The sequence below is a fragment of the Necator americanus genome, chromosome IV (genome assembly GCF_031761385.1).
Source record: "Necator americanus strain Aroian chromosome IV, whole genome shotgun sequence".
Classification (NCBI taxonomy): Eukaryota; Metazoa; Nematoda; class Chromadorea; order Rhabditida; family Ancylostomatidae; genus Necator; species Necator americanus.
In genome coordinates, this window is record NC_087374.1 from 34,695,008 (window position 1) to 34,716,209 (window position 21,202).

Sequence of the window (21,202 nt, forward strand, 5' to 3'; positions counted from 1 at the left end):
ATTCTTATGTATCTTTGATGCGCTGCTTGTTCTTTATCGAAACAGATGGTACAGCTTTCGGCTCCTCTAACTTAAGGTTCTCAAAAAATCCCATACATCGTCGATATTCCATACAATTCCGTCTGCAGTCCTATGCCGCCTCTTTATTTCCATTAAATTATTAAATACTAATAATTATAATAAACACTCCCCTCAATTATAAGGCTTTTTGCTTTAAAGGATGAGAGATAAAGTCACTGGGGTTACAATCGGCTTGGGATGCTCCAACGCGTTTCCTTTACTGCAATCTGTAATCGTTGAGGTTTACGAACGTGTAACTGGCCTATACAATAACTTGCGGGACCCAGTCGATCAACAAGTCGGTGTTTTTATCCTCCCAGACAAGTCTGGTACCAATTTATCGACCGCGGAGGGATAAAAGGCTTGGTGAGCACTAGAGCGGATTCGAACCCTCGACCCTGCGGCTACAACGGACCTGTAACCAACTGCGCCACACCCACCTGCTATTTTTTGCTTTAACTTTTATAATCATAAGGAAGGCTATGGAAAATACGTAAATAAGGTCTAAAGTTCATAGAATAAAAACATAGTAAGTAAATGAAGAATGCACCAACGAAAAAAATGGGTGGAAAAGTTGGAAACAAGTAGAAAGTGGATGCTAATTAAGTCTGAGAAGAATTTCTACAGGTTGTACTTTATTCTTTTTAGGAAAAATGCTCCCATTTATGTTAGTAGCTTATCATACTTGATTTCTTTGCAATCTAAAAAAAAACGAATTTACAACTTATTATACGTGATTTCTTCGCAATTTAAAAAAAAAGTGAATTTATGTATACATCCAGTCTTCCGTATTTTTCCCTGAACGATTTGTTGATATGTGCGTTGCAAGAAGGTAAATCGAAGTAAATCGCACTTCTATACGTACATAATCAAAATCGCAGAAACGAGAGGGAAAAACCATAACTCCACGTTTTGCTTGAGATTGCCTTCAGCAGTCTTTTTACGAATTGAACAAATATGAAAATTTTTTAAGTATTTAAATACAAACATTTCAACTGTACCCCGAATTATTGTATTTTGGAACTTATTGTTTTTTTGGGGGGACTATTGAAGCCATTTTTTGCTCCTTTTCTCTACAATACGCAAATTTTCGGATAGATCTCGAAGAATCCAATATCTAATAATCTAATATATGAATTGTTATATAATTTTCATTTTGTGACCATAAGATAAGAGCCGGCGGTGCCGTGCCGTACCGTCCGTCACTCACCGTCAGTATTTCAATGTTTATGCATAGCATTGTAGGTAAGCATAGATCTAAGCATTGTTTGCAATGTTTTTACTGCTCTCTACTTTTTCACAATGAAAAAAGATTGAAAATTTTAAAAAGATTGAATTGGATTAAAAATCTACCTCTCTACAATCAGAAAAAGTTAAAGTTATTAAAAATTAAATCAGATTAAATAAAATTAATTTCAAATTTGTTTTCAATGGTGGAATTTTTTACAGACATCGCTGTTTACTGGCTGTGTTTGCTGTGCACCATATCATTCCCAACAGATTTTTTCCTTCACTTCTTTGAAAAGCAAAAACTTTCACCTCTCTGAACCGTGAGCTCTTCCGATGACTCCACTACAATCTTTCAGATACTACTAAGGAGACATTGCTGCTCATTTTAACTGATTTTTTCGATCACCTTACAAAAATCCCTCCGGCATCGAAAACTATATTGCGGATTGACATTTTAACTGGTATTCGAATGAATAAATTAGCGTTAAAAAATACTGCCTAAAAAAAGAAGGTGAAAAGTTGAATGAAAAAAATAAACAAAGTAAGTAACACAGTATGAGTACATTTATGGTGAAAAAATCTTTGAATACTAATCGCATCACGAGGAAATGCAGTTTGCTTTTACGGCACGTTCAAATTGCATCACTTTAGCTGTGCACGCAGTTGGCACGGAGCCAGGAGCAAGACTGGAACATTCGTCATGCGCACTATACGCTAGATTTATCGAATAAACTCTACCAAAGACGATCGTTTGTTTCGATCTCCATAGGGTGCACATGAAATTTGAAAAAAAAAGATAAACCATTTGAAAAAATTCTTTCCCATTACAATAATTATTGCGATAGAGTACAAAACCATTTATTTAATGTAACCTGAAAAAGTTCAGAGATTAAGGAATTTATCAGTGAAGAAGTTGAAATCCCGGAGCCCAAAAAAATCGTGGACCCAAAAAATAGGAGCAGATGATATCCAGATGAAAAGGAGACGGATGAGAATAAGAAATATTCCCAGTAATTAAAAAAAAATCGAAATTGGTTGTTTGGTACTGGATAATCAAGGCTTTCATGATCTCAATTCTTCAATACTTTCAATCCACTCATCCATGGAATTTTTCCCTGGAAATTAATTTTTCGAATTCGACGTCGTTCACTGTTGGAGTCAGCCGCTCAAACGAAGCAGCACCATGTACATATTTACAAGTAGGATAAGATCCTATCATTCCTAAAATGGTCCAACACAACACTATACACTATGGAAGCAGAGATAAACTTTTTGATCCACATGATCCACAATCGATCACTTGAATGAATCACAAAATCCCTGCAGAGCCAGTGCCAGTACGCACATCACATATATTCACTTCATACAACATTTTACACTTTGTACTTTTATCTCGGATCCACTTGTACTTGTGACTCTTCTGTGGCATTATGACCTCATTATTCTTCGGATTACCCCTTATCAGCATAGCCTTCAAAAAAAAAATTAGAAATGAATAGTTCCACTAGTTTTCTGGCTCAGTTCCTTACAGAATATTCGAAACATAAATTTTGATTAGAAACCTCCGGTCATCATTATTTATTTGTTTATTTATTTATTTGCTTATTTATTTATTTATTTATTCTTCACATGGAATATTCCCTCTATTTTTTGTCTCAGTTCTATACAGAATATTCGAAACATAAATTTTCTAACAGAAGCCTCCGGTCATCATTATTTATTTATTCACTTATTTATTTACTTATTTATTCTTTACATGGAATAGTTCCACTAGTTTTCTGGCTCAGTTCTAAATAGAAAATTCGAAACATACATTTTTGAACAGAAACCTTCGGTCATCATTATTTATTTATCTATTTGTATCCGGTATCATATCTCCGTATACGGGGTCGTAGATTATGGAGACGTGGTTGGTTCCGCCTCTCTCTCCCTGCATGACTGTAAACAGCCGCCTCCAGAATGCTGTTTTGTACGACGCCACCTATTGCAACGCTCCACCCCTTGCGCCGCCTCCGCCCTGCGATTCGTCGAAAATCAATTCGGACTGCCCCGATAGGCAGTAAGGGACGCTACGCGTGCAAGGGTGGCGCGCTGCAATAGAAGGCATCTTAGAAAACAGTATTCAGAGGCCGGCTGCTTGCAGTGATTCAGGGAGAGATGAGCGGAACCACCCCGATCTCCATAATCTACGACCCCGTAACGTACGGATACTCTACCTGAAATCCGTACCATCCGAGATTCGTGGTATGCTGCCTTTAAATAGATAGAATATTAAAAGCTCACCAATTTCTCTGCTGATTACTACAATAATATTGATGATGTATTGTGAATTGGAGTAAGTGTAGGCATAATTTCTTTTACATACTATAACTACAAATGTATTACATACGTACTCACTTCACGTCTTCAGTAGGTGGTACCTGAATATTGATGGTGGCTTCGATTGACATTAAATCTATTTAGAGAGATTCTTTCTCGAAAACCGTCTTTCTCCTTTTATAAGAAAAATCCAAATCCTTGAGGTAAATTCATGAGTTTACGATTCTACTTTTTCGTACTTCAGATGACTTTATTGCATTTAGAGACGTTCTACCTCAAAAATACTCTTTCATAGTTAATATTTTTTTGGACCCGTTCAACATTTCACGCTTTTTAGGAACAGTGGGTTTTTAGGATGGGATTTTAGGAAAAATTCACTATTCAACATCGCACTGTTTACGCAAACTTTCTTAAGCTTTCTCATATTTATCTCTGTGCCGATCCACAAACCATTTTCTTCAGATTTTTCTTGCTAATAAGATGTATCTCCGCTATTATATTAGCTGTTGGATAGGTTTTTTAGTACTATGAGGCATTTGTGCTCGAAAATTAACCTCTTTTGTCAATAATTAATTCTGATTCCTTCAAGACTTTAACCGAATTAATATAAAACATTAATAAATGTTAGGTAGATCCATCCAGGTATCATGAAAAAAAAGAACATTCCCTCTTTTCTTCTTCTGTAAAGCTCAAGAAATTGCATACATGCCCTGAAAACCACTTTTTTGTTGAAGGATCTGAGCAAAAATGAACCTCCTTTCCACAATCTTCTTTAACATACCGTGGAAAAACAACAAAAAGCAAAGAAAATAGGTAAATTTTATTAAGAAAGACAAATTTTCACAAATATAGTAAAGCCGTAATGAGAACACCAACAACTCCTAGTAGAACAATACAAATTAACGTCCACAACATTTGCGCCAGCCCACCACAACACATTTCGGCACAGATCGACGGATTTTTCGGTGGTTTCAGCATTTTTGGCGGTAACGGCATCACCGGTGGTCCGAGCGGAATATAAATCGGCGGTGGTTGTGGCGTTGGCAACGGATACCATAGCGGAACCGAATAATCCGGGATTTGTACCTCAGCCGCCGCCGCCGCCGCTGCTGCTGCCAGACGAGGATCCATCAACGACATCGAACGAGGATCGTAGACCAGAAGGCCGCCGGCCATCGACGAGGATCGTGAGATGCTGCGAACTGCGTGCACTGAGGGGGTCCTGGAAAGAACAGATGGGAGATGGTCGATGAAGTGACTTTAAAGTTTAGTCAGCTTTCTTTTTTTTTCTGGAAATCCTTCCCTATTACGTCATCATTGTATTCTCATTCGTAAATAGGCACAATACGATGTGTATAATTAAGATCTTATGGCGATAGGTTAATTATGTCGATTTCCGCCGCGTGATAAAGGGAATCGTCATCCGAAAAAGAAGAAAAAAAAAACGGGACTCAAATTAGGTCACCACCGCCTTTTGACGTTCAACGTACACGATTGCGACTTTTCTTTACAAAAACATTGAACATCACAAGTTTTATTGGGAGAATCAGTCTTGAGATAAATCTAAAAGTGTGATCGTTACGTATAAAAAGCATTGAATTGAAGGATTTTCCGCCAGAATGATTAAACTAATTAATTTAATTGATTAAATTGATTAAAAAATAAATATACAGTCAATGAAGGTTCTTTTTTCTGTTTCAATTCCCTTATTAGATGAAAACAGCGCCTTAGGACAGCGCTAAATGATACAAACAAACACGCTTCAAAAAAATTTACAAAACGAAAAAAAACCCAGAGAATCCAGGAATTCCTGCTGAGACCATCAACGGAGCTACAGTATTGCTTAGCTGAGGATAATTTCAACAATAATTGAAAAATCAAACATCACAAAAGTTCTGATAAATGATGGTTTTTTTTCTAAGAACTTCAATGACTATTCACATGAGTTTCACGTTTAAGGCACACACAAATTTGGGGGGGTGGGGGTTTTGGGGGGGGTATTTTTAAAAGGGGGGGGGGGGGGAAGGGGGGGGGGGGGGGTTTTTCTTTTTTTTTTTAATTTTGAAAAAAAGACGGGGGGGAAAGGGGGTTTTGGGGGTTCGGGGGAGCTATTTTTTACAAGGAGTTCGATTGGAGCGCGCCAGCCTTGTGCACGCGCCGTATCTTCCGGGCCGTTTTTTACGGCAATTAGGAAGAAATGGACGGAATCACCCCCTTCTCCATAATCTACTATGCCGTATACGAATACTCCACCTGAAATCCGTACCACCTCAGATTTGTGGGGTGATGCCTTTAAAAATAAACGTAGGTAAGCGATGAAAATTGAAAAAATAATAAAATATCCAAAATGTAGTTTGCTTTCACTTTCGCTTTCAATTTTAAGGAGCAATAAACGGAGGATAGTAAACCTATTAAAGATAATAAACCTATTTGGCTACTTACGGTGGCCAATATTTCAAAAGGTTCATATTTCAGAAGCGTTGCGACAAAAATTCTGCATATCATGCATATTTGTATAGGAAAACATATTTGAAGAAAACGTGATCTTTCCATATTTGTGCAGAATTTTTGTATTATTATTATTATTATTATTATTATTATTATTGTTATTATTATTATTATTATTATTGTTATTATTATCAATCATTATGCATATTTGTTTAGAAGGACACATTTTTTTATTTATAAAAAAAAGTGACCTTTGCACGGCTGAAGCAACGCGTTAAATGCGAGTTGAAACATTACAGCATGACCGTAATATAACTCACAGGAAAAAAAATATATTAGTGAAGTGTATTATTATTATTATTATTATTATTATTATTATTATTATTATTATTATTATTATTATTATTATTATTATTATTATTATTATTATTATTATTATTATTATTATTATTATTATTATTATTATTATTATTATTATTATTATAGTACTTGTACTTGAAAATTTTTCAAAATATACATTTAAACCTATAAACTTGAACCTTCTTTAAAATATAAATGGAATATGGGTAATATAGTAAAGGTTTAACCCTCTGCACGCCAGTCTAGTCACAGGCACATGGGACCCAAGCAATTTCAGCAGTGTTTCGTTGCAAATCCTATTCTAACCCTTGGAAACATATCCTATAAAGAAGAAAATACAGTTATAGCAATTTATTTTACTTTCACTATTTATTTACTGTTTATCTGTTGTAGACACCATTACTATCGAATTTTCATTATGAAATGGTTACAAAATAAATTGTTTATATTTTGAAACTTCTCAATGTATGATATTTTTGTCGAGCAGTCGCACAGATTTATTCGAGGATTTTCAGGACAACTATCAAAAAACTCGCTAGTCTCGCGTCGTTTTCCCTTTTCTTATTTGTTTGAACATACAACACAGTGTTTTTTTCTTTTCTTCTCGTAATTAACGAAGTAAAAAAGGTGAAAAAGTGAAAATGCAGTGTAAAAAACCGCAGGAACGAACGAAATTTAATTTTTTTTTTCAAAATCTGGAACTGTTGAAATAAGCTAAACAAACACGGAGTAAAACAAGGGGGTCTATAGAGAAATCAAAACTTCGCGTCACACCTTTTCGTTCTAGAAAAATTTGAAAGGTAGAAAGAAGTTTGGATTTCTGAAGGATCCCAAGAAATACGTAAAATTCACATAGTTTTTCTATCAGAAGTCTATGCGAAAAAATAGAAACAAGATTAAATAAAAATAAAATACAAAATAATAAAATAGAATATAATATGATATAAAAATAGACAAAACAAAATAGTGTGATTTTTTCAGAACAAAAAACGATTTAAGAAAATAAAAAAGAGGAAAATATTGCAAGACGGAGGATTTTACAAGATTAAGTGACAAGTTTCAGAGAGTACATGCACATATGTGTATTCGGTTGGATCCTATCTCCTGAAAATCAGGGAATTTGAGTATGATAATCATAATTCTTACAAAAAAGGTGAAGATTGGGGTAAATTTACAATTAATAGAAAAGCTTCAGGCATATGTACATACAAGGATAAAACATTTTTAATGAAAGATTCTCTGAGAAAAAGGAGAATAAAGAAAGTATTATGCTATTTAAGTGGATTGAATCCGTTAAAACGTAAAAGATCACGGATTTTCGGAGTAAAATGAACAATCTTACGTGCCCGAAACTTTTTTCCCTCAATAATAAGCATTTCATTAGAGTTTTCACATGAAAACACTCTCATCGTCCATGATCCACGATTCTAAACAGCCCAGAACGGCGCCACTTGAGAATAACATGTCTTTATTGCGGACGAAACCCGGTCAAAAACTCTCCTTACCCAGATCGATGAAAAAGTGACCGAAAAAAAAACAACGGAAGAGATACGCGCGTAAAGATCGACACCTTTTCAAGGATTCTCCCGAAGAGGATGGCGTGAAAAATCGTCTGGATGCGGCGATGAATCTTTGATCAAATGAAAATTATTTTCTACAGATAGTAGGTTACCAAGTCAAATGTTCTTCTACATAAGCCGTGAAGTATTTACGGAAATTCCGATGAGGTTTCTTGACTGCTGCTGACCTCATCGAACGGATTATTATAAGCAAATACGAGTGCTAATGTTTGACAAATATAGAGCAGCGAAAGACCCGTGAGGAACTCGAAATCCGAGCAACCAACACGACTCGAAACTTTAGCGAGGGCGTTGAACCGAAAAATCGTGAAACGGTCAACGGTTCCAGGGAAGCAATTACTATTAAAAAGAGTATTTTTTGAGTTAGAACGTCTCCAAATGGAATAATGTCGTCTGAATTACGAAAAAGAAGTAGTAAACTCGAAAATTCACGAGGATTTTTTTTCCTGAAAGGAAAAAAAAACTGATGACCTAATGCTCCAGCGTTTCTGATGAAAATTTAAGGATGCGCACAAATAAATGATTTTTTTGAGAACAATTGTTTGAAAACAAGCACGAAACAGTAAAATACTGTAAAATATCGAGTGACCTAACGAAATCAGTTGTGAGTGGCAGTGTAAGCCGGTTTGTGGGAACAGAGGATTGGATGAGACTTGTAGATAAGGGAGACAAAGGATAAGGACCAAAAGAAAAAATCCACAACAAGAAAAAATAATTAGTTGAAAAAGACTTTGAAGAAGTAAAAAATACAGCAAATTCTCCTACAAATTGTTGAGAAGGTATGCAATGTCAACCAGTTTTAGTAAGAAGAAAATATGATGCAAATAATGTCCACCATATATTCAATATTGACCGTAAACAAGCACTATAGGACTGGATTTTGTAGGCTGAAAATATTTCTGTAATTACGGACTCGACCGGACTATATTATTCCAGCTATAGAAAAAGCTGTAAGGACGATTGGGACTTACCGGTGGTAACATTTTTCTGACCTAACCAAGAAATTGCTAATAAGAAAAATTAATTAAAACTTTTCCTCTCTTTTTTCTTCCATTTTGACCACCGATACTCCTTCTTCCTTCGAATCCGAATACACTTCCAAACGCACATTCTGGACCCAATTCTGGATTTATTGTTAAAGAAATTATTTATTAAAGAAGAATTATTGAATTGGTTTAAATAAATTATTAAAGAGGAATTTATAGGATTTTTGAACTATTGAATTCGTTTAAATAAATTATTATTAAAGAGGAATTAAAAAGGAAATTATAGGATTTTTTTTGTCTTTTTGCATTGTTCTCATCAGGATGCGAAGAAAATCCAATCCTTTTAAACGAGATCACCGAAAATTACGATCATAAAATCTATCATAAGCACTAAATCCTCGACAAACCTCGACACGGACGATATAGCACGGGGATGAAACTCAGACATTGAAGGATGCGGTATAGGATTGCATTTCTCGTCGAAATGATGCATCATTGGCGTCGGGCTCCATTTCGCTAACGGCTGTAAACATTAACATCGGTTACATTACGAGGAGGAAAACTGGTCGAATTACTGTAGATGGTAGATACTGTATTTGTGGAGGGAAGTTTCTCACCAGCCCTAGTGTTTCCAGAATAATCGAATTTTGGGGAGAAAAATCGAAAATATCCATACGCTTACCAATGTGGAATAATCGAACGACATGGTATGTGGCCAGAACACACCTGGCGCGGCAAGGTGTCTCACAAACGAGTAGCGAGGCGGAGGCCTAACGAGGGGGTGTGACCTCTCGTTGACCCTCGTAGCAACGCTTCCCGACCGAAAGCCTAATTATGGCTAGGTGGCTGTATTCATCTTCCAGATACCAGGGGCCTTTGTTCCTTTTACAATCCGTTAGAGAATTTTTAGGGGAAAATAAATCAATATCTGGGAATCTTTTGATTCCAGAAAAAATAGGTTTTCTCGGATAAAACAGCTATTTAACGGACATTAAAGAAATTAGACCAATTATGGAGGATTTGTTGTTGAAAAATGTGATTGAATGGAGGAACTCCACATTTCGTTTCAACGTTGTAAATTATCGCAAATTAGCACGTGGTCAAGAGAAACCGCTCGCTCGAAGATTTTCGGTTCGTGTTCGTATCCTAATTTCGAGTTGAATCGTAGAGCTGCAAAAATCTTTACACCTCCGTCATCAAAGGGATTTTACACTTTTCACTCCGTTCAAAAGGGCCAGTTTTTATCCTAAAGATCCTAAGAAATTCAGCTTCAAATCCTTTTCTCTCTCAAGCTCGGTATTTTTTTTAACTATCGAATTTTAAAATTTTTCTAATCAAGCATATAGAACTTTTCATGTGCTTTTCCAGAAAACTTATTTTTTACGGTTTGTTGGAAGTTTCTTCAAATATCAAGTTGATATATTTTTTTTCAGGAGAAAGGGATCTATTGAATGGTGTCGATTTCAAAAAAAAAAAACTTTTTTCTGAAAATTTTGTTGAACATCTTTGAATCTCCTTCCATGAAATTATGAGGTAAGGAGAATCGAAAATAGACTTTTTCCTCTCCAACTAACCAACGATTAATCAGCTTCACCTTCTTGAAATCATCCAGCAATTAGCTAGAAGAGAAAAAAAAAACAAATCTGGAAAACTTGGACACATTCCAGCAGAACTTTTTCGTATCCCTTTTTGAAACGCTTTGACTCATTTAAGAGGAACATATGCTTTATATGTCACATCTATCGCATGTAACATTAAACAAACAGCATGGATCCTCTTTTTCATTGCCAGAACTGGTCCACATCTTCTCGAACTCGGGAAAACTTGTCTTGCAAGAAGGTTTAATGCGGAACACTAAACCTTTTACTTCGCGATGTTCATTCGTGGAGGAATTTCGCTGCTGAGGTTCATTCTAAAGAAAACATTCTACTATCTCACATACCATACATTCCTCAGACCTTACTCAAAACGAGAACAAGTGCCAGAACCCAAAAAAATCTTTTTCGCGCATAGGTGTTACAAAAACATGCAAAAAACTTTGCGTAGATCGTAAATCCATAAAATTAAGTAGGTATGTACATGCTTTCAATCATCTTCGGAGAATAAATGTTGTCGTTTTTTTCGATCAATGCAATGAAAAGTAAAAATAAGCAGTTTGTTAGAGTGATACTCTTGTACAAAGCGAGAACTGGTCCCAAAAAAGCTGCTATTCAGATTTTCTCGTGGAACGTTGGCGATTAGAATTTCTATTCAGTTTGTATCAAAGAAAATGAAGAATGAGAACTCTTTTTGAGGTAGTTTAAAAACAAATTGTTTACAAAAAACAACAGGGCCTGGATTATTCACAATTATGATTTTAAACATGGGTTAACGTAAGTGTTTCGTCCGATTTTTAAAATAATTCTAAATACGGGTTGGCGGAAGGGTTTCATCTGGCGGTTCTAAAAATTCCCCAACGAGACTCACCCCTCTCAATTCATTGCGCTCCGAAAAGCATCGAATAGCTCTTTGATCTAAGTGAATACAGGGAGGTTGTCGAAATTTCACAGCTGACTGAACCTCCTCATGGCTGACCCCGGGACAATCATGCTCGGCATGCTGGTGGTGAAGTGTGGCTGGGCCCGTAGCTGCTGCTCCTGCTGGAGCTCTTGCTAAAGGACGTAGATCAAATTGGAGCGGTTCTGGTGAGATCGAATAACAAAAAAATTATCCACTAAGTGTAATAAATAATAATAAATCTCCTAACCGACCTCTCTCGACTTTTTGTCGCTCGCTCAAATGTCTGGCTATACTCCGTACCGTTCCGTTAGTGGGTCGGCGTATTGTGCCGTTATTGTCGTGTGCCGCTGTTGTCACCTTATCATTAGGTGCTTCATATCCTGGAAAAGTCCCATTAGTCAAACGGAAAAATACCGCATACGGTCATTGTCAAAAAAAAAAGATAGAAATTTCATTACGGGAATATACGGTACGGTCGCATACGGTCATCGTCAGGAAAAAGATACAAATTCGAGCAAATCCGTCACAAACCTTCCTTATTGTGATAGATATCCTCTTCAACCTCGGATAACGTGCCCAACTCGATCGTTTTCGATCTCGAACTGCCTTGAGTGTATCGTCGACGACCACGCGATGACGACAGTCCATTGACATCAACAGGTTTGGCAGCCATTGGCAGCGTGTTAGGATGACTGGTTGGCTGTATACTGGGACTTTGTAGACGAAAAGCAGGTTTTTTTCCCGGAGTTACGTCTAAAAAAAACTCTAAAGGGTTCTGGATGCACCTGCAGATGGGCACGAATAGTGAACGTTAGGAAAAAAGCAGAGAAGACGTTACAAAGAAATGGGCTGATGAGCCAAAAACCACTTGACAGTGAGGGTTTTGTGGTCGGGTTCCTTAAAAAGTGAACTTCTTCTATCGATCCGAATGAATTATTGATTTTTGTGAGGAAAAATCGACAGAATATTCGAAAAGAACTCGAATTCACCCAGGAACGTCGACGATGGACATTCGCGGATAGCCGTAGAGGTGGAGTTGTTCCCAAAATCTTGGCTCAAATCCAATTGTGGGTCGTACCGTGAACGATGCGACGTGAGATGACTATGATTAACGGGTAACGACATAATTGTATCCTTTTCCACGAAGTATAGGACACAGATCAAGAGCAAAATTTTTTAGGAGAATTTCTGTGCGCTGCCTCTCATATTAACTGATTCAATCCGGGAAATTTTCCACAATTTTTGAGTTTGAGTATGAATGTAAGAGTTTTGCTTATTAGTTGAGTTATTTGTCCACGTTAATACATAATTTGTAAAATTTTTAATTCAAGAAAATTTTCATTGGTTCCTGTAGGGGCTGGCCTAAGCGATGCCAATAGGATTTGTTTTTTTTTACAGAAGAGGATCGCAATTTCTTGCCAGAGAATTTTTAAAAAGTCGCGAAAAAAGAAGAAAGTTATGATTTGTATAAATATTCAGATTTTTCAGGTGATTATAACCAAAATTACTTAGGGGAAATTAAGGAATTGCGGAGGAACTTCGTGTCTTAAAAAAAAACTTGTAAAATGGCAGGAAAAAGATTCACGATGTGTGAAGTTTCGGACGAGTTGTCTCATTTCCTGTATTGGGAATGGAAGTAGTGGTGAAGCGTGTAATCATACATTCGCAGGGATTTGTTCCAAACAGAATCCTAATTCCCTTCATAAAGGGGAACAATCTTTCCCTAAGCTATTTTATCTCGTATATTTAAGGTCCATTCTGAACTTTATTGTTGTTTCTTTTTTTCCAGAAAGAATTCAGTTAAAAAAAATTACGTAAAATTTTCCAACCATAGAAATAAATGCATATCCTCGATAATCTTTTCAACTTTTTGCGAGAGCCATGTTTGTAAGTTTTTTTTTCTAAACATCCCACCTAAAAACAAATAACATATAATTTTCAAAATAGTTATTTCTTGAATGCTCTTAACTTTTTTTGCTGTAGCTGTGCTTTGTCTACTAAAGCGGTCTGAAAGATTCAAGATGTTTTTAAAATTTTCTATTTTTAAGTATTAATTTTAATATTAATTTTTTATATTATTATGTAATTAATTTTTTATATATTAATTTAATATTCTTTTTAATCATTTCTTTTTTTCTATTTTTAAAATTCTAAATCTCAAAAGTTCTCAAATTCTAAATCCCAGCTATATTTAAAACAAGCGCATTTTCTGCGCGTTAACATTTCTCCGCGACTAATTAGCTATCAATTATCCAGAAAACGGAGAAATGGATGATAGTCACGTAATTATGGCTAATTAGAAAATCACACAGAAAGAAATGTTGTCATCTCCAACCGAAGCAGAAAGGCAACAGGTCTTATCGGTGTTTTACATGGCGCATTGTCAATTCACAGGCTTCTATCTTCCAGAAAAAAGGGAATGGACATTAACGGTAAGAAAAAATGAATTCTATGGAATGAAACGAAGGATAAGAGTGAAGAGGTACATAAAATGAAACAGATGGGGATGGAGAATGTTGTAAAACAACTCCTGGACGTTGACGAGAATTCTAATCCACTAGTCTACTAAATCTTCCAGAAGAAAGGGAGTGGACATTAACGTTGGGTGGGAAATTTAGAGGAAAATTGGGGAAATAGAGGAAAAATGGAAAACTACCTACTAGAAGTTTTCCGTCAAGCAGAAAGTGAACACATCCCGACCGTTTAAGGGTACGTATGTACATATAAAAGGAAAATTTCCCGCAACGAGTTTAAAATGAACTAAATAGCGTAGCGGAAAAAAAATTTGACCTCTCCCTCCTGACATGAAGCCAGAAACCACCACTCAACGATCGCCACAGTTCACTCCACACATCCAGAAGAACCTGTTCATGTGAATGTACCTAACGGGTTATGCACTCCGATGTTTTGTAATATTCTAAAGAAAAATATAAGCCTATAGAATCTCAAAGCTTTTTCTAAGAACGAAAAAAAAAACGAGAAAATTGGTCAGAATTGCCGGATCTAGTTGCATTTCTTCTGTGTTCAAGTGGGTGATTTTCAATGGTCAAAGAGAAATGTTTCCAGAGAGAGGACCTGGAAGAATTTACAGCAGCCTTTTAAGGGTAATTTAGCGGTATGTTTTTAGCATAAAGTTTAGTCAACAAGGCGAAAGTTGTACTCCAGAGTTTTTCAAAATTACTTCGTATTTTGCTATACTACTTCTGCACAGCCGCAGTTAAAGCCTCAATATTTATTAAGATCAGAAAAACATAAAAATTTTGTTTCTTAAAGGCAGCGTATCACGAAATTGATGTAGTTTGGGAATCTGACGGTGAATATAGAATTTCGGGGGTGTAGATTGGGAATATGACGTGGTCCCGTTTCATTTCCAGAAATTGTCTTTTAAAAAAGACTTACGAATAGCTTTTCTTCCTAGGGGGTAAGTTGGGACATTCCACCCTTCTATGTACATTCTCCGGTTTCCTCAGCAGCCTATTTATTTGTTTCACTTGAAGCGACTGCCAAGGAGACCCCATTGATTCTCGACCGCTCGCTCGTGGATGCGGCGCGTGCATTAGGACATCGCGTCCTAACGTTCCTCGTAGGAACAAACGCCGTTTCTCATGCCGTTTTTCGGGACGATTAGGGGAAATTGAGTGGGGGTACGGATATATTCGTAATCTAAACCCCAAACACTCTATTTTCCAGAAACACTCCTATATTGTCAGTTTCAACACGCACACTTCAAAAAAGAACGTGAACAAAGAACGTCTTTTGCCCCGTAGGGAAGAGGGCGTGGCTTACCTACAGTACGTATCTTAGGTCCATTTCAAACTAAGGGTTAGGTGGTTTGGAAGGTTACAGCTGTTCATTTTTGAGAAGGCAGCCACTGTAGGCTCAGTGGAACAATAAGGTTGTTAGAAGACCTACATGGAAAGGAAATAAAGGAGAAAAATTTTTATAGTCTTCTATAGGTTTATAGTCTTAAAATAGACTTCAGATAGACTTTATAGTCCAAAAAAGATACTGTAAATAAATACTGTAAATACTACAGAAGAATTTTTTCAGGAAATTTTGATGGGCACTGGAGAAAACAAAATAATTCTTGAGGTGAACCCAGCAATTTTCACTAACCAAATTAAGTGCTTCTGAATTACGGTAAAATGGGAAAAGTAAAGACATCTTGAAAAAAATAGTAAAGTTTATCAGCGGTGTTCTATCACTAACGTCCCATAAAGAATAAGTCCTTCACGTCCTTAAACAGTCCTTTAATATGTTCACATAACAGAAGAAAAAAATGCATAGTGTTGTTTGAGAAAAAGTAAACAACAGCAAAAAATGCAGGTCTTCACTGAAACAGCTTAGTGCATCCTGGAACTTCCGGAGTAATTGAACGTGACAGTATTTTTTATGCAGTTTAGCACAATCTAACCCAATAAACCTCCTCTCAGACAAATTTTTTTTTTGCTTGGAATTGAAAAATGGTTGCAATGGCACCATAGCGATGTATATGCCGTAAGACGTAACGTGACGTAAGACAGGCAGTAGAATTATAGCGGAAAGTTGAGGATTATGTGAAAAACACATTTTAAAGAATTGTATCACTGTCACAGAGAGTCGGAGAAAGAAACGTAATATCTAAAAGCTGGTGTATCTGTGTATCTTGAAGTGTGCGTGAGTTAAGAGGCTACGAGCGAGCGAGGAGCGAGAGACGAGGACTGAAGTGTGACCACCGTGTGGGTCGTCTCGAAACCGTAGCGGTGGTGGTGGTGGTGAAGCGCGGGTCCGATTAGAGGAACCGAGCGAACGCAGCCAGCTGCTGATTCCATGCACAAATAGCACAATCGCTGACGATTTGATACTTTCTGGATGCGCCCCGTGAGTGAGAAATGAGCGCTTAAAGACCTTCTTAATCGCCTCACAAGATCGTTGGAAATTTGGAATGTGAAATCTTGGAATTTGTGTAATTTCGACCTTCCAAGCAACTTAGCTTAACTAACTACCTTAAATTGACTTACAACCATTTATGTCAGGTAACAGGTCCTCAAGATATCCGCATGAGGTCCCGAGACGAAACGAAAGCGGTAAAAATTTGACCTCCCTTGAAAATGCTTCAGCGTTCGTACGCAACCTTCTCTACAATAGCGTTGCTCTCATGCTAAGCGCTAAACAAATATAACGACCAGCTCTCTCTATGGACTCCACAACACTTTTCCGAAGTGGAAATTTGACTCGGCGATAATTTTCCGCAAAAAGAATTCATTAGAGCTTTCGTGACATCACTTGATAAAAAAAAACACTTTTTCACCGGATAAGAAGTTTTTCTTTCACTTGATAAAAAGTTATCATCAGACAGAACTGATGAGACAGGAAAAGTCGTGTAACACCCTAAATATTTTCGCGTGGGAATGTTTTTTCTCCTTCCGAGGATTTTTCTGGAAAAACAGTCCTAATCCGTAAAAAAACATCAGAACACTACGAGGAGAGACAAATAAAGGAGTTGGAGCCGTGAGTGTGTGGTGCACAAATTAGTAGAGATGAGTTTTTTTTTTTGCGGGAGAAGAGGTCGTGGTAAGCATTTAGGGACCAGAGGCATCAAGAACCGATACCGATATCAAAAAATAAATAAAAACCGCTTTTGAAGTTAGTTTATTGTCTAATAAAATAACAAAACTGTTCCTGGAGGGCAAAGGTTCAAAAAAAAAGAGAAAAAATAATACAGTACTTCAATTTTTCTGACTTTTTGAGAATTTTCGAGGCGTGTTCAGAGTTTCAAGAAACTACAAATTTCCATGCTGAAGGATCCTTTAAAAGATACTGCCATCAATTAAATTAGCAGTAAGAAGAATTGCAGAATGATGTATAGAAAATTCTTTTCCTTAAAAGAGACAAACTCTCTCTTTCTCATTTTATTTCTTTTCAGAAAGACACAACTTGAAAAATCATCAATCTGACGAATTTCATTAGAGTAAATGCCTTTACAACTTAAACATTGGCCGGATACTTCAAAGAGTGATTCGATAAACGTTTTTCAGGAAAAAATTGTATTTCTAATCCACATCAAGGATCTGATTATCGTTCAATTCGTGAAATAGACATTTTGGTGATGATAGGAATGAATTATTCAAAAAATCGACGAAAAAAGAGGTCCATCAAATTTTCGGGGTTCCATCCAGTGTTGTCGAGTTGTCGAATTACAGAATACGCGTTAAAAAACCAAAGACATTAAAAATAAATCTATTTTTTTATAAAACAAATATTTTAATGGTGAGAGATTAGAATTAAGTCCCTACTCCTACACAAAACATTACTAAAATTAAAATTAAAATTAAACTAAAAATTACAACTGAGACAATATATTATTGTAAAATTACAATCCTATTAGAGAACCTTTTAAGCTTGTAGCTCTTAGAGAAATTTTTTCGTCCATTAATTTAGTTGAACTCATTCATAATTCCTTATTTAGGCAGTTTTTCAGGAGTTTAGAAAAAGTGAAGAAATGAAGCATTAACCACCTTTCTTTTCTTTGTAGGAACAACTAATTGAAAGCTTTGACAGACAGCAAAATGGATCCAGTTTAGGGAATAAGCCGTGCCGAATAAAACAACGTTTTAACTTTGCCTGAACATTTTCTAGTTGCCCTCTTCTATGACAATTTGTCTAAAAGATCATTTTCCAAAAAGATTTTGGAGTTAGTCATTTTATCCGGACCTCATTCTATTCCATGCTTTTCTTGTGATGTATACTCTGAGCTTTATAAAATACATAATAAATAAAATAAATAGTATATAAATAGTATGTATAAAACGCTAAAAATCATCCTGGACTACTTTTTTTTTCCAAATTTACGGGAGTCCATGAGAGGGAGCCATGGAATTGCATGGACCCTGCATAGATCACAGTGATGATTGCATCCCTAGTCGACATTGGAAGAAGATTTGAGGGAAAGACCCAGTTTATCCTACGACTAAGCCTAGCGAGAACAATTTTCTTCTGTGTAAACGTAGGTAGACAGTAATGGTTCAAACTGAGAACTTCTCCAATTTCATTGAGCTCGATACTTTTTCTCTGTTTGAAAATAATGCTGAAAATGAAAAAAGAGAAAATAAATGATAAATAGGAGATAAATAAGAAGCAAGTTTTTTTAGGAAAAATAAAATAGAAATCAACTCTCTGCTAAGGGCGAATTCAACCGATTGAGAGAAAAAGGTCTGATGCTATCGAGAAAAAAAATGCTACAGGAAAAAACTTTGTTTGGTCTAAGTGTAAATTTAGTCATGTAATTTTTCAGCGATAAAATATAGGGCTGGAAAAAATCTTCTGGTAGAAATCATGTAATTTTCTACAATTCCCTCGGTCCTGCACGCCATTTGATATTGTTTTGAGAAACAGCACAAAAAATTTTACAGAATAGGCACAGGGCAAAAGGAATGAATGCAACGAAAAGGTCACGATATGGCACGTTAAGGAATTTCTGGAGGGATACATTCGAATAGTGCACGCGTGATGACCGACCGCTACCGAATGAATGCCCTGATCGGATCTGCGGATCACCTCCATGTCCACGAAAAGAATCATCGAGAAATACAAGAAACAACGGAAACGTTTTTTCTGGAGCATCCTGAGAGATGAAAGAATCACTCGACTGCCCATCAAGTGGCAGAAATAACGGGAGCTAAAAAGTTGCGACTTCTCGTAAATTGACACGCATCGACCGAGACTCAATGATAGCGAGCTGATCCGGATGCGATCCGGATGGATCCGGTAGCGGACCTCCGTCGCCTTGTCTTGTCGCCGCCACCTCTCCACTCCTCGCTCCCCAACTCTCGGGCCGCTCGTTTCGCGTAACGGGCGGCGCGGACAGGATTCTCTGGTCAGCACAAAAACGGCCCACAGACGTATGCACACTCAACAATCAACGACAAATTTGGACTTCGTTGCGGAGGATGCGGATAGAGAAAAAAAAAGAGAAAGAAGAACAATATGAAAGGGTTCTAGAACGTATTCCCACGCCTAAGGAACTGAAAAAGAAGAACGATTTGATGCCGTTCGACAGCTTTCCCTTCATTTTTCTTCCCTTCACTCCTCGTGTCGCAGTACCTTCTTTGAGAAACGAAACGTTTATGGATTGAATGTGAACTCTGATATGAGGCCAACTCATCACATCAGAAACACGTTACGATTTCCGACGACCTTCTTTTGATCATTTCGTATTCTCTTTCGAATCCCCTCAGAGACCTTATTGTACATTTCACATTTCGTGACAGTACGGAAGCGGTGCCAACTTCGTGGCAGGACCCAACAAAACCACGTTCGTGATTGGCGGATTACTGGTAGGGGGTGGAGCCTGGTGAATCCTACTCCTTATGCATTTATTAGGTATAAAATGAATAAAAAGTATGATTCGTTAGGTATGAGACGATTAAAAAGGCAAAATTATACTATTATTATTATTATTATTATTATTATTATTATTATTATTATTATTGTTACTATTATTACTATTATTATTATTATTATTATTATTATTATTATTATTATTATTATTATTATTATTATTATTATTATTATTATTATTATTATTATTATTATTATTATTATTATTATTATTATTATTATTATTATTATTATTATTATTATTATTATTATTATTATTATTATTATTATTATTATTATTATTATTATTATTATTATTATTATTATTATTATTATTATTATTATTATTATTATTATTATTATTATTATTATTATTATTATTATTATTATTATTATTATTATTATTATTATTATTATTATTATTATTATTATTATTATTATTATTATTATTATTATTATTATTATTATTATTATTATTATTATTATTATTATTATTATTATTATTATTATTATTATTATTATTATTATTATTATTATTATTATTATTATTATTATTATTATTATTATTATTATTATTATTATTATTATTATTATTATTATTATTATTATTATTATTATTATTATTATTATTATTATTATTATTATTATTATTATTATTATTATTATTATTATTATTATTATTATTATTATTATTATTATTATTATTATTATTATTATTATTATTATTATTATTATTATTATTATTATTATTATTATTATTATTATTATTATTACTATTAATATTATTATTATTATCCAATTGTATATGGTCCAATTGATCCTTTTGACAACGGTGATGTATCTAAATGAACTCCTTAAGGAGACCTGTTGGATCCGTGTACGTAGAACAATAATTGAAACTCGTCCATAAGTGCATTTCTCTCAGGAACCTCTTGTGAGTGTTTTAGTGGACAGAAAATCCTTTAATGGTGAAATGATTTCCCAGTTGAAGAGGGAGGGAAAACCCGCTATGAAGTAGTGTCAAACAAGTTCAGCATATATGTGGTCAGTTCTGGATCAGTAGAGAAGAAATTAAAATTGTCGATGGATCTTCTACGTCTTTTTACAGTTAGAGAGAATTCGCAGTAAATTTAGGGTCAGTTCCTCTTAAAATGGCAAGTATAACAGGATAGAAATATCGCGCATGGTTTGGACCTTCCTCTATCGTATCGCACCTATGATTGGTTCAAACACAGTGGGCGGAGCAAGTTGCAATCTTCTGCACGATTACCGAGTAGGAAATTTCGACATCCAGAAATTGGACGGGGAAATTTACTTCCTACTCCATTCCAAAAACCTAGGAAAAAAAAACCGTTTTCAGGT

At 35.6% G+C, this 21,202-nt stretch overlaps 2 protein-coding genes across 3 annotated transcripts; one reads left to right on the forward strand and one right to left on the reverse strand.

Moving 5' to 3' along the window:
- Positions 1-4,449: 4,449 nt before the first annotated feature.
- RB195_003666 (uncharacterized protein) lies at positions 4,450-12,607 on the reverse strand (the record flags this gene model as incomplete). 2 transcript variants are annotated; one of them, XM_064201417.1, is made up of 6 exons in its annotated part: positions 4,450-4,831; positions 9,391-9,506; positions 11,450-11,634; positions 11,734-11,862; positions 12,014-12,235; positions 12,472-12,607. In XM_064201417.1, the coding sequence occupies 6 exons, from the start codon at positions 12,605-12,607 to the stop codon at positions 4,450-4,452; spliced, it is 1,170 nt and encodes a 389-aa protein (XP_064057297.1). The 2 variants fall into 2 exon arrangements, with proteins under 2 accessions (XP_064057297.1, XP_064057298.1); XM_064201416.1 differs by lacking the exon at positions 12,472-12,607 and having other exon boundaries at positions 12,014-12,155.
- A 7,223-nt stretch (positions 12,608-19,830) lies between these two features.
- RB195_003667 (uncharacterized protein) lies at positions 19,831-20,658 on the forward strand (the record flags this gene model as incomplete). The annotated part of the gene is made up of 2 exons (XM_064201418.1): positions 19,831-19,843; positions 19,895-20,658. The coding sequence occupies 2 exons, from the start codon at positions 19,831-19,833 to the stop codon at positions 20,656-20,658; spliced, it is 777 nt and encodes a 258-aa protein (XP_064057299.1).
- Positions 20,659-21,202: the final 544 nt, after the last annotated feature.